Source organism: Oncorhynchus mykiss, chromosome 3, assembly GCF_057628025.1.
Source record: "Oncorhynchus mykiss isolate SJ-2025 chromosome 3, ASM5762802v1, whole genome shotgun sequence".
Classification (NCBI taxonomy): Eukaryota; Metazoa; Chordata; class Actinopteri; order Salmoniformes; family Salmonidae; genus Oncorhynchus; species Oncorhynchus mykiss.
This window is the reverse complement of record NC_143024.1, coordinates 1,765,001-1,779,098: the sequence shown is the minus strand read 5'-3', so window position 1 is coordinate 1,779,098 and position 14,098 is coordinate 1,765,001. Positions and strand designations below refer to the sequence as shown.

At 49.0% G+C, this 14,098-nt stretch overlaps 1 protein-coding gene across 4 annotated transcripts in view; it reads left to right on the top strand.

Moving 5' to 3' along the window:
- ldlrad4b (low density lipoprotein receptor class A domain containing 4b) overlaps nt 1-14,098 on the top strand; it is a 42,055-nt gene that overhangs the window by 23,071 nt on the left and 4,886 nt on the right. For 2 of the 4 annotated variants that reach the window (XM_090230610.1, XM_090230609.1), the window contains exon 2: nt 13,972-14,098. This exon is cut by the window's right edge and continues 170 nt beyond it. The exons of the other annotated variants lie outside the window; for them this stretch is intronic. In XM_090230610.1, coding sequence (XP_090086736.1) covers nt 13,972-14,098 — 127 coding nt within the window. The remainder of the gene's footprint in view (nt 1-13,971) is intronic. 4 annotated transcript variants of the gene reach the window in all.

Sequence of the window (14,098 nt, the reverse complement as noted above, 5' to 3'; positions counted from 1 at the left end):
AGACAAGCTAGCCTGAAATGGCTTCTTCAAATCAAGCTTTATTTATACAGCATATTTCAGGTATGTAATGCAACACAATGTGTTTCAGGAGAGAGAGGTAGTAGGAGTGGTAGTAGTAGTAGTATCAGTAGTAGTAGTGGTAGTAGTAGTAGTAGTAGTATCAGTAGTAGTAGTATCAGTAATAGTAGTGGTGGTAGTAGTAGTATCAGTAGTAGTGGTAGTAGTAGTAGTAGTAGTATCAGTAGTAGTAGTAGTAGTATCAGTAGTAGTAATAGTAGTAGTATCAGTAGTAGTAGTAGTATCAGTAGTAGTAGTGGTGGTAGTGGTAGCAGTAGTAGTAATAGTAGTAGTAGTAGTAGTGGTAGTAGTAGTAGTAGTATCAGTATTAGTAGTAGTGGTGGTAGTAGTATCAGCAGTAGTAGTGGTAGTAGTAGTAGTAGTATCAGTAGTAGTAGTAGTAGTAGTAGTGGTAGTAGTAGTAGTAGTAGTAGTATCAGTAGTAGTAATAGTAGTAGTAGTATCAGTAGTAGTAATAGTAGTAGTATCAGTAGTAGTGGTAGCAGTAGTAGTAGTAACAGTAGTAGTAGTGGTGGTAGTGGTAGCAGTAGTAAAAGTAGTAGTAGTAGTAGTAGTGGCGGTAGTAGTAGTAGTAGTAGTATCAGTAGTGGTAGTAGTAGTTGTAGTAGTAGCAGTAGTAGTAGTAGCAGTTGTAGTAGTAGTATCAGTAGTAGTAGCAGTAGTAGTAGTAGTAGTAGTGGTAGTAGTAGTAGTAGTAATAGTAGTAGTAGTATCAGTAGTAGTAGTAGTTGTAGTATCAGTAGCAGTAGTAGCAGTAGTAGTAGTAGCAGTAGTATCAGTAGTCGCAGTAGTAGTAGTGGTGGTGGTAGTAGTAGTAGTAATAGTAGTAGTATCAGTAGTAGTAATAGTAGTAGCAGTGGTAGTAGTAATAGTAGTAGTAGTATCAGTAGTAGTAGCAGTAGTAGTAGTAATAGTAGTAGTATCAATAGTAGTAATAGTAGTAGCAGTGGTAGTAGTAGTAGTAGTAGTAGTATTAGTAGTAGTAGTTGTAGTATCTGTAGTAGTATCAGTAGTACCAGCAGTAGTATCAATAGCAGTAGTAGTAGTATCAGCAGTAGTAGTAGTAATAGTTGTAGTAGCAGTTGTAGTAGTAACAGTAGTAGTAGTAGTAGTAGTAGTATCAGTTGTAGTAGTAACAGTAGTAGTAGTAGTAGTAGTAGTATCAGTAGTAGCAGTTACAGTAGTAGTAGTAGTATCAGTAGTAGTAGCAGTAGCAGTAGTAGTAGTATCAGTTGTAGTAGTAGCAGTAGCAGTATCAGTAGTAGTAGCAGTTGTAGTAGTAGCAGTTGTAGTAATATCAGTAGCAGTATCAGTAGTAGTAGCAGTAGTAGTAGTATCAGTAGTAGCAGTAGCAGTTGTAGTAGCAGTATCAGTAGTAGTAGCAGTATCAGTAGTAGCAGTATCAGTAGTAGTAGTAGCAGTTGTAGTAGCAGTAGTAGTAGCAGTATCAGTAGTAGTAGCAGTTGTAGTAGTAGCAGTTGTAGTAGTAGTAGTAGCAGTTGTAGTAGTAGTAGTAGTAGTAGTAGTAGTAGTAGTAGTTGTTGTTGTAGCAGTTGTAGTAGTATCAGCAGTTGTAGTAGCAGTATCAGTAGTAGTAGCAGTATCAGTAGTAGCAGTATCAGTAGTAGTAGTAGCAGTTGTAGTAGCAGTAGTAGTAGCAGTATCAGTAGTAGTAGCAGTTGTAGTAGTAGCAGTTGTAGTAGTAGTAGTAGCAGTTGTAGTAGTAGTAGTAGTAGTAGTAGTAGTAGTAGTAGTTGTTGTTGTAGCAGTTGTAGTAGTATCAGCAGTTGTAGTAGCAGTAGTAGTAGTTGCAGTAGTAGCAGTATTAGCTGTTGCTACTCTCTTTACCAGTGAGTCTGTCTACAGGTGTTGCTACTCTCTTTACCAGTGAGTCTGTCTACAGGTGTTGCTACTCTCTTTACCAGTGAGTCTGTCTACAGGTGTTACTACTCTCTTTACCAGTGAGTCTGTCTACAGGTGTTACTACTCTCTTTTCCAGTGAGTCTGTCTTCAGGTGTTACTACTCTCTTTACCAGTGAGTCTGTCTGCAGGTGTTACTACTCTCTTTACCAGTGAGTCTGTCTACAGGTGTTACTACTCTCTTTACCAGTGAGTCTGTCTACAGGTGTTGCTACTCTCTTTACCAGTGAGTCTGTCTACAGGTGTTGCTACTCTCTTTACCAGTGAGTCTGTCTACAGGTGTTACTACTCTCTTTACCAGTGAGTCTGTCTACAGGTGTTACTACTCTCTTTTCCAGTGAGTCTGTCTTCAGGTGTTACTACTCTCTTTACCAGTGAGTCTGTCTGCAGGTGTTACTACTCTCTTTACCAGTGAGTCTGTCTACAGGTGTTACTACTCTCTTTACCAGTGAGTCTGTCTGCAGGTGTTACTACTCTCTTTACCAGTGAGTCTGTCTACAGGTGTTACTACTCTCTTTACCAGTGAGTCTGTCTACAGGTGTTACTACTCTCTTTACCAGTGAGTCTGTCTACAGGTGTTACTACTCTCTTTACCAGTGAGTCTGTCTACAGGTGTTACTACTCTCTTTACCAGTGAGTCTGTCTACAGGTGTTACTACTCTCTTTACAAGTGAGTCTGTCTGCAGGTGTTACTACTCTCTTTACCAGTGAGTCTGTCTACAGGTGTTGCTACTCTCTTTACCAGTGAGTCTGTCTACAGGTGTTACTACTCTCTTTACCAGTGAGTCTGTCTACAGGTGTTGCTACTCTCTTTACAGGTCTATAGTGGTCCTGTCTATAGTGGTCATGTCTATAGTGGTCCTGTCTATAGTGGTCCTGTCTATAGTGGTCCTGTCTATAATGGTCCTGTCTATAGTGCTCCTGTCTATAGTGGTCTTGTCTATAGTGGTCCTGTCTATAGTTGTCCTGTCTATAGTGGTCCTGTCTATAATGGTCCTGTCTGTAGTGGTCTATAGTGGTCCTGTCTATAGTGGTCCTGTCTATAGTGGCCCTGTCTATAGTGGTCCTGTCTATAATGGTCTATAGTTGTCCTGTGTATAGTGGTCCTGTCTATAGTGGCCCTGTCTATAGTGATCTTGTCTATATTGGTCCTGTCTATAGTGGTCCTGTTTATAGTTGTCCTGTCTATAGTGGTCATGTCTTGTAGTGGTCCTGTCTATAGTGGTCCTGTTTATAGTGATCTTGTCTATAGAGGTCCTGTCTATAATGGTCTATAGTGGTCCTGTCTATAGTGGTCCTGTCTATAGTGGTCCTGTCTATAGTGGTCCTGTCTGTAGTGGTCTATGGTGGTCCTGTCTATAGTGGTATTGTCTATAGTGGTCCTGTCTATAGTGGTCCTGTCTGTAGTGGTCTATAGTGGTCCTGTCTATAGTGGTATTGTCTATAGTGGTCCTGTCTATAGTGGTCCTGTCTATAGCGGTCATGTCAATAGTGGTCCTGTCTATAGTGGTCCTGTCTGTAGTGGTCTATAGTGGTCCTGTCTGTAGTGGTCTTGTCTATAGTGGTCCTGTCTGTAGTGGTCCTGTCTATAGTGGTATTGTATATAGTGGTCCTGTCTATAGTGGTCCTGTCTATAATGGTCTATAGTGGTCCTGTCTATAGTGGTATTGTCTATAGTGGTCCTGTCTATAGTGGTCCTGTCTATAGTGGTCCTGTCTATAGTGGTCTATTGTGGTCCTGTCTATAGTGGTCCTGTCTATAGTGGTCCTGTCTATAGTGGTCTATAGTGGTCCTGTCTATAGTGGTCCTGTCTATAGTGGTCCTGTCTGTAGTGGTCTATAGTGGTCCTGTCTATAGTGGTATTGTCTATAGTGCTCCTGTCTATAGTGGTCCTGTCTATAATGGTCTATAGTGGTCCTGTCTATAGTGATATTGTCTGTAGTGGTCCTGTCTATAGTGGTCCTGTCTATAATGGTCCTGTCTATAGTGGTCCTGTCTATAGTGGTCCTGTCTATAGTGGTCCTGTCTATAGTGGTCCTGTCTAGAGTGGTCCTGTCTATAGTGGTCATGTCTATAGTGGTCCTGTCTATAGTGGTCATGTCTATAGTGGTCCTGTCTATAGTGGTCCTGTCTATAATGGTCATGTCTATAGTATTCCTGTCTATAGTGGTCCTGTCTATAGTGGTCCTGTCTATAGTGGTCCTGTCTATAATGGTCCTGTCTATAATGGTCCTCTCTATAGTGGTCCTGTCTATAATGGTCTATAGTGGTCCTGTCTATAGTGGTCCTGTTTATAGTTGTCCTGTCTATAGTGGTCCTGTCTATAGTGGTCCTGTCTATAGTGGTTCTGTCTGTAGTGGTCTATAGTGGTCCTGTCTGTAGTGGTCCTGTCTATAGTGGTCCTGTCTGTAGTGGTCTATAGTGGTCCTGTCTATAGTGGTATTGTCTATAGTGGCATTGTCTATAGTGGTATTGTCTATAGTGGTCCTGTCTGTAGTGGTATTGTCTATAGTGGTCCTGTCTATAGTGGTCCTGTCTATAGTGGTCATGTCTTGTAGTGGTCATGTCTATGGTGGTCCTGTCTATAGTGGTATTGTCTATAGTGGTATTGTCTATAGTGGTCCTGTCTATAGTGGTCCTTTACTAATCTGAAAACAAGACTCCCCAAATTTTATCAGCATATCGATTGCGCAACCAGGGGAGGAAAGACCTTGGACCATTGTTACTCTAACTTCCGCGACGCATATAAGGCCCTGCCCCGCCCCCCTTTCGGAAAAGCTGACCACGACTCCATTTTGTTGATCCCTGCCTACAGACAGAAACTAAAACAAGAGGCTCCCACGCTGAGGTCTGTCCAACGCTGGTCCGACCAAGCTGACTCCACACTCCAAGACTGCTTCCATCACGTGGACTGGGAGATGTTTCGTATTGCGTCAGATAACAACATTGACGAATACGCTGATTCGGTGTGCGAGTTCATTAGAACGTGCGTTGAAGATGTCGTTCCCATAGCAACGATTAAAACATTCCCTAACCAGAAACCGTGGATTGATGGCAGCATTCGTGTGAAACTGAAAGCGCGAACCACTGCTTTTAATCAGGGCAAGGTGTCTGGTAACATGACCGAATACAAACAGTGCAGCTATTCCCTCCGCAAGGCTATCAAACAAGCTAAGCGCCAGTACAGAGACAAAGTAGAATCTCAATTCAACGGCTCAGACACAAGAGGCATGTGGCAGGGTCTACAGTCAATCACGGACTACAGGAAGAAACCCAGCCCAGTCACGGACCAGGATGTCTTGCTCCCAGGCAGACTAAATAACTTTTTTGCCCGCTTTGAGGACAATACAGTGCCACTGACACGGCCTGCAACGAAAACATGCGGTCTCTCCTTCACTGCAGCCGAGGTGAGTAAGACATTTAAACGTGTTAACCCTCGCAAGGCTGCAGGCCCAGATGGCATCCCCAGCCGCGCCCTCAGAGCATGCGCAGACCAGCTGGCCGGTGTGTTTACGGACATATTCAATCAATCCCTATACCAGTCTGCTGTTCCCACATGCTTCAAGAGGGCCACCATTGTTCCTGTTCCCAAGAAAGCTAAGGTAACTGAGCTAAATGACTACCGCCCCGTAGCACTCACATCCGTCATCATGAAGTGCTTTGAGAGACTAGTCAAGGACCATATCACCTCCACCCTACCTGACACCCTAGACCCACTCCAATTTGCTTACCGCCCAAATAGGTCCACAGACGATGCAATCTCAACCACACTGCACACTGCCCTAACCCATCTGGACAAGAGGAATACCTATGTGAGAATGCTGTTCATCGACTACAGCTCGGCATTCAACACCATAGTACCCTCCAAGCTCGTCATCAAGCTCGAGACCCTGGGTCTCGACCCCGCCCTGTGCAACTGGGTACTGGACTTCCTGACGGGCCGCCCCCAGGTGGTGAGGGTAGGCAACAACATCTCCTCCCCGCTGATCCTCAACACTGGGGCCCCACAAGGTTGCGTTCTGAGCCCTCTCCTGTACTCCCTGTTCACCCACGACTGCGTGGCCACGCACGCCTCCAACTCAATCATCAAGTTTGCGGACGACACAACAGTGGTAGGCTTGATTACCAACAACGATGAGACGGCCTACAGGGAGGAGGTGAGGGCCCTCGGAGTGTGGTGTCAGGAAAACAACCTCACACTCAACGTCAACAAAACTAAGGAGATGATTGTGGACTTCAGGAAACAGCAGAGGGAACACCCCCCTATCCACATCGATGGAACAGTAGTGGAGAGGGTAGCAAGTTTTAAGTTCCTCGGCATACACATCACAGACAAACTGAATTGGTCCACTCACACAGACAGCATCGTGAAGAAGGCGCAGCAGCGCCTCTTCAACCTCAGGAGGCTGAAGAAATTCGGCTTGTCACCAAAAGCACTCACAAACTTCTACAGATGCACAATCGAGAGCATCCTGGTGGGCTGTATCACCGCCTGGTATGGCAACTGCACCGCCCTCAACCGTAAGGCTCTCCAGAGGGTAGTGAGGTCTGCACAACGCATCACCGGGGGCAAACTACCTGCCCTCCAGGACACCTACACCACCCGATGTCACAGGAAGGCCATAAAGATCATCAAGGACATCAACCACCCGAGCCACTGCCTGTTCACCCCGCTATCATCCAGAAGGCGAGGTCAGTACAGGTGCATCAAAGCTGGGACCGAGAGACTGAAAAACAGCTTCTATCTCAAGGCCATCAGACTGTTAAACAGCCACCACTAACACTGAGTGGCTGCTGCCAACACACTGACACTGACTCAACTCCAGCCACTTTAATAATGGGAATTGATGGGAAATGATGTAAATATATCACTAGCCACTTTAAACAATGCTACCTTATATAATGTTATTTACCCTACATTATTCATCTCATATGCATACGTATATACTGTACTCTATATCATCGACGGTATCCTTATGTAATACATGTATCACTAGCCACTTTATACTATACTATGCCACTTTGTTTACATACTCATCTCATTTGTACATACTGTACCCGATACCATCTACTGTATCTTTCCTATACTGCTCTGTACCATCACTCATTCATATATCCTTATGTACATATTCTTTATCCCCTTACACTGTGTACAAGACAGTAGTTTTGGAATTGTTAGTTAGATTACTTGTTATTACTGCATTGTCGGAACTAGAAGCACAAGCATTTCGCTACACTCGCATTAACATCTGCTAACCATGTGTATGTGACAAATAAAATTTGATTTGATTTGATTTGTCTATAGTGGTATTGTCTATAGTGGTATTGTCTGTAGTGGTCCTGTCTATAGTGGTCCTGTCTATAGTGGTCCTGTCTGTAGTGGTCTATAGTGGTCCTGTCTATAATGGTCCTGTCTGTAGTGGTCCTGTCTATAGTGGTCCTGTCTGTAGTGGTCTATAGTGGTCCTGTCTATAGTGGTCTTGTCTATAGTGGTCCTGTCTATAGTGGTATTGTCTATAGTGGTATTGTCTATAGTGGTCCTGTCTGTAGTGGTCCTGTCTATAGTGGTATTGTCTATAGTGGTATTGTCTATAGTGGTCCTGTCTGTAGTGGTCCTGTCTATAGTGGTCCTGTCTATAGTGGTCCTGTCTATAGTGGTCCTGTCTGTAGTGGTCTATAGTGGTCCTGTCTGTAGTGGTCCTGTCTATAGTGGTCCTGTCTGTAGTGGTCTATAGTGGTCCTGTCTATAGTGGTCTTGTCTATAGTGGTCCTGTCTATAGTGGTATTGTCTATAGTGGTCCTGTCTATAGTGTTCCTGTCTGTAGTGGTCTATAGTGGTCCTGTCTGTAGTGGTCTATAGTGGTCCTGTCTGTAGTGGTCTATAGTGGTCCTGTCTCTAGTGGTCTATAGTGGTCCTGTCTGTAGTGGTCCTGTCTGTAGTGGTCTATAGTGGTCCTGTCTGTAGTGATCCTGTCTGTAGTGGTCTATAGTGGTCCTGTCTGTAGTGGTATTGTCTATAGTGGTCCTGTCTGTAGTGGTCCTGTCTGTAGTGGTCTATAGTGGTTCTGTCTGTAGTGGTATTGTCTATAGTGGTCCTGTCTGTAGTGGTCCTGTCTATAGTGGTCCTGCCTGTAGTGGTCCTGTCTGTAGTGGTCCTGTCTGTAGTGGTCTGTAGTGGTCCTGTCTGTAGTGGTCTATAGTGGTCCTGTCTATAGTGGTCCTGTCTGTAGTGGTCTGTAGTGGTCCTGTCTGTAGTGGTCTATAGTGGTCCTGTCTATAGTGGTCCTGTCTGTAGTGGTCTGTAGTGGTCTATAGTGGTCCTGTCTGTAGTGGTCTATAGTGGTCCTGTCTGTAGTGGTCCTGTCTGTAGTGGTCTATAGTGGTCCTGTCTGTAGTGGTCCTGTCTGTAGTGGTCTGTAGTGGTCCTGTCTGTAGTGGTCTATAGAGGTCCTGTCTATAGTGGTCCTGTCTATAGTGGTCCTGTCTATTGTGGTCCTGTCTGTAGTGGTCTATAGTGGTCCTGTCTATAGTGGTCCTGTCTGTAGTGGTCCTGTCTGTAGTGGTCTATAGTGGTCCTGTCTGTAGTGGTCTATAGTGGTCCTGTCTATATTGGTCCTGTCTGTAGTGGTCTATAGTGGTCCTGTCTGTAGTGGTCTATAGTGGTCCTGTCTGTAGTGGTCCTGTCTGTAGTGGTCATGTCTGTAGTTGTCCTGTCTGTAGTGGTCTATAGTGGTCCTGTCTGTAGTGGTCCTGTCTGTAGTGGTCTATAGTGGTCCTGTCTGTAGTGGTCCTGTCTGTAGTGGTCCTGTCTGTAGTGGTCCTGTCTGTAGTGGTCCTGTCTGTAGTGGTCCTGTCTGTAGTGGTCTATAGTGGTCCTGTCTGTAGTGGTCCTGTCTGTAGTGGTCATGTCTGTAGTTGTCCTGTCTGTAGTGGTCTATAGTGGTCCTGTCTATATTGGTCCTGTCTGTAGTGGTCTATAGTGGTCCTGTCTGTAGTGGTCTATAGTGGTCCTGTCTGTAGTGGTCCTGTCTGTAGTGGTCATGTCTGTAGTTGTCCTGTCTGTAGTGGTCTACAGTGGTCCTGTCTGTAGTGGTCCTGTCTATAGTGGTCCTGTCTGTAGTGGTCATGTCTGTAGTGGTCTATAGTGGTCCTGTCTGTAGTGGTCCTGTCTGTAGTGGCCCTGTCTGTAGTGGTCCTGTCTGTAGTGGTCTGTAGTGGTCCTGTCTGTAGTGGTCTATAGTGGTCCTGTCTATAGTGGTCCTGTCTATAGTGGTCCTGTCTGTAGTGGTCTATAGTGGTCCTGTCTATAGTGGTCCTGTCTATAGTGGTCCTGTTTGTAGTGGTCTATAGTGGTCCTGTCTATAGTGGTCCTGTCTATAGTTGTCATGTCTGTAGTGGTATTGTCTATAGTGGTCATGTCTGTAGTGGTCCTGTCTGTAGTGGTCTATAGTGGTCCTGTCTGTAGTGGTCTATACTGGTCCTGTCTGTAGTGGTCCTGTCTGTGTGGCCTGAAGACTAAAGCTCTCTGAGTGTCTGGATGAGCTGCACATGTTGACCTCTGCTACCACCTGGTGGGGGAATGAAAAACAACACATCATCCCAAATATATGCTTTCTTAATGCCGTCATCCAACATCAATCTTGCAACCTTTCGGTTCCTCGTCCAACGCTCTAACCACTAGGCTACCTGGCCCGCCCCCTCTAACCACTAGGCTACCTGCCCCGCCCCCTCTAACCACTAGACTACCTGCCTCCCCCCTCTAACCACTAGGCTACCTGCCTCCTCCTCTAACCACTAGACTACCTGCCTCCCTCCTCTAACCACTAGACTACCTGCCTCCCTCCTCTAACCACTAGACTACCTGCCTCCCTCCTCTAACCACTAGGCTACCTGCCTCCCTCCTCTAACCACTAGGCTACCTGCCTCCCCCCTCTAACCACTAGGCTACCTGCCTCCCCCCTCTAACCACTAGGCTACCTGCCTCCCCCTTCTAACCACTAGACTACCTGCCTCCCCCCTCTAACCCCTAGGCTACCTGCCTCCCAACTCTAACCACTAGGCTACCTGCCTCCCCCCTCTAACCACTAGACTACCTGCCTCCCCCCTCCCCCTCTAACCACTAAACAACCTGCCTCCTCCTCTAACCACTAGGCTACCTACCTCCCCCCTCTAACCACTAGACTACCTGCCTCCCCCCTCCCCCTCTAACCACTAGACTACCTGCCTCCCCCCTCCCCTCTCTAACCACTAGACTACCTGCCTCCCCCCTCCCCCTCTAACCACTAAACGACCTGCCTCCCCCTCTAACCACTAGACTACCTGCCCCCCCCCCCCCCCCCCCCCTAACCACTAGGCTACCTGCCTCCCTCCTCTAACCACTAGACTACCTGCATCCCCCCTCTAACCACTAAACTACCTGCCTCCCCCTCTAACCACTAGACTACCTGCCCCCCCCCCCCCCTAACCACTAGACTACCTGCCTCCCCCCTCTAACCACTAGACTACCTGCCTCCCCCCTCTAACCACTAGACTACCTGCCTCCCCCTCTAACCACTAGACTACCTGCCTCCTCCTGTAACCACTAGACTACCTGCCTCCCCCCTCTAACCACTAAACTACCTGCCTCCCCCCCTCTAACCACTAAACTACCTGCCTCCCCCCTCTAACCACTAAACTACCTGCCTCCTCCTCTAACCACTAGGCTACCTGCCTCCTCCTCTAACCACTAGACTACCTGCCTCCCCCCTCTAACCACTAGACTACCTGCCTCCCCCCTCTAACCACTAGACTACCTGCCTCCCCCCTCTAACCACTAGACTACCTGCCTCCCCCCTCTAACCACTAGACTACCTGCCTCCCCCCTCTAACCACTAGACTACCTGCCTCCCCCCTCTAACCACTAGACTACCTGCCTCCACCCTCTAACCACTAGACTACCTGCCTCCCACCTCTAACCACTAGACTACCTGCCTCCCCCTCTAACCACTAGGCTACCTACCTCCCCCCTCTAACCACTAGACTACCTGCCTCCCCCCTCCCCCTCTAACCACTAGACTACCTGCCTCCCCCCTCTAACCACTAGACTACCTGCCTCCCCCCTCCCCTCTCTAACCACTAGACTACCTGCCTCCCCCCTCCCCCTCTAACCACTAAACGACCTGCCTCCTCCTCTAACCACTAGACTACCTGCCTCCCCCCTCCCCTCTCTAACCACTAGACTACCTGCCTACCCCCTCCCCCTCTAACCACTAAACTACCTGCCTCCTCCTCTAACCACTAGACTACCTGCCTCCTCCTCTAACCACTAGGCTACCTGCCTCCTCCTCTAACCACTAGGCTACCTGCCGCCCCCTCTAACCACTAGGCTACCTGCCCCGCCCCCTCTAACCACTAGACTACCTGCCTCCCCCCTCTAACCACTAGGCTACCTGCCTCCTCCTCTAACCACTAGACTACCTGCCTCCCTCCTCTAACCACTAGACTACCTGCCTCCCTCCTCTAACCACTAGACTACCTGCCTCCCTCCTCTAACCACTAGGCTACCTGCCTCCCTCCTCTAACCACTAGGCTACCTGCCTCCCCCCTCTAACCACTAGGCTACCTGCCTCCCCCCTCTAACCACTAGGCTACCTGCCTCCCCCTTCTAACCACTAGACTACCTGCCTCCCCCCTCTAACCCCTAGGCTACCTGCCTCCCAACTCTAACCACTAGGCTACCTGCCTCCCCCCTCTAACCACTAGACTACCTGCCTCCCCCCTCCCCCTCTAACCACTAAACAACCTGCCTCCTCCTCTAACCACTAGGCTACCTACCTCCCCCCTCTAACCACTAGACTACCTGCCTCCCCCCTCCCCCTCTAACCACTAGACTACCTGCCTCCCCCCTCCCCTCTCTAACCACTAGACTACCTGCCTCCCCCCTCCCCCTCTAACCACTAAACGACCTGCCTCCCCCTCTAACCACTAGACTACCTGCCCCCCCCCCCCCCCCCCCCTAACCACTAGGCTACCTGCCTCCCTCCTCTAACCACTAGACTACCTTCATCCCCCCTCTAACCACTAAACTACCTGCCTCCCCCTCTAACCACTAGACTACCTGCCCCCCCCCCCCCCTAACCACTAGACTACCTGCCTCCCCCCTCTAACCACTAGACTACCTGCCTCCCCCCTCTAACCACTAGACTACCTGCCTCCCCCTCTAACCACTAGACTACCTGCCTCCTCCTGTAACCACTAGACTACCTGCCTCCCCCCTCTAACCACTAAACTACCTGCCTCCCCCCCTCTAACCACTAAACTACCTGCCTCCCCCCTCTAACCACTAAACTACCTGCCTCCTCCTCTAACCACTAGGCTACCTGCCTCCTCCTCTAACCACTAGACTACCTGCCTCCCCCCTCTAACCACTAGACTACCTGCCTCCCCCCTCTAACCACTAGACTACCTGCCTCCCCCCTCTAACCACTAGACTACCTGCCTCCCCCCTCTAACCACTAGACTACCTGCCTCCCCCTCTAACCACTAGACTACCTGCCTCCCAACCTCTAACCACTAGACTACCTGCCTCCCCCCTCTAACCACTAGACTACCTGCCTCCCACCTCTAACCACTAGACTACCTGCCTCCCCCTCTAACCACTAGGCTACCTACCTCCCCCCTCTAACCACTAGACTACCTGCCTCCCCCCTCCCCCTCTAACCACTAGACTACCTGCCTCCCCCCTCTAACCACTAGACTACCTGCCTCCCCCCTCCCCTCTCTAACCACTAGACTACCTGCCTCCCCCCTCCCCCTCTAACCACTAAACGACCTGCCTCCTCCTCTAACCACTAGACTACCTGCCTCCCCCCTCCCCTCTCTAACCACTAGACTACCTGCCTACCCCCTCCCCCTCTAACCACTAAACTACCTGCCTCCTCCTCTAACCACTAGACTACCTGCCTCCTCCTCTAACCACTAGGCTACCTGCCTCCTCCTCTAACCACTAGGCTACCTGCCTCCTCCTCTAACCACTAGGCTACCTGCCTCCTCCTCTAACCACTAGGCTACCTGCCTCCCCTCTCTAACCACTAGACTACCTGCCTCCCCCCTCCCCTCTCTAACCACTAGACTACCTGCCTCCCCCCTCTCCCTCTAACCACTAAACGACCTGCCTCCTCCTCTAACCACTAGACTACCTGCTTCCTCCTCTAACCACTAGACTACCTGCCTCCCCCCTCCCCCTCTAACCACTAAACGACCTGCCTCCTCCTCTAACCACTAGGCTACCTGCCTCCCCCTCTAACCACTAGGCTACCTGCCTCCTCCTCTAACCACTAGGCTACCTGCCTCCCCCCTCTAACCACTAAACGACCTGCCTCCTCCTCTAACCACTAGGCTACCTGCCTCCCCCTCTAACCACTAGACTACCTGCCTCACCCCTCTAACCACTAGGCTACCTGCCTCCCCCCTCTAACCACTAGGCTACCTGCCTCCCCCCCTCTAACCACTAAACTACCTGCCTCCCCCCCTCTAACCACTAAACTACCTGCCTCCCCCCTCTAACCACTAAACTACCTGCCTCCCCCCTCTAACCACTAGACTACCTGCCTCCCCCTCTAACCACTAAACTACCTGCCCCCCCCCCCTCTAACCACTAGGCTACCTGCCTCCCCCCTCTAACCACTAGGCTACCTGCCTCCTCCTCTAACCACTAAACTACCTGCCTCCTCCTCTAACCACTAAACTACCTGCCTCCTCTTCTAACCACTAGGCTACCTGCCTCCCCCCTCTAACCACTAGGCTACCTGCCGCCCAAAACGGTACCTGCCAGACATTGACAGTGATTAATTAGCAACATGTTGTATTGTGGATGTTGAAACCTGTTGTCTTTCTCTCCGTGTCTCTCCTCTCTGTCCTCCAGCTGTCCTGGAGTCTGCTTAGATCCTCCAACCTGTTGTCTTTCTCTCCGTGTCTCTCCTCTCTGTCCTCCAGCTGTCCTGGAGTCTGCTCAGATCCTCCAACATGTTGTCTTTCTCTCCGTGTCTCTCCTCTCTGTCCTCCAGCTGTCCTGGAGTCTGCTCAGATCCTCCAACATGTTGTCTTTCTCTCCGTGTCTCTC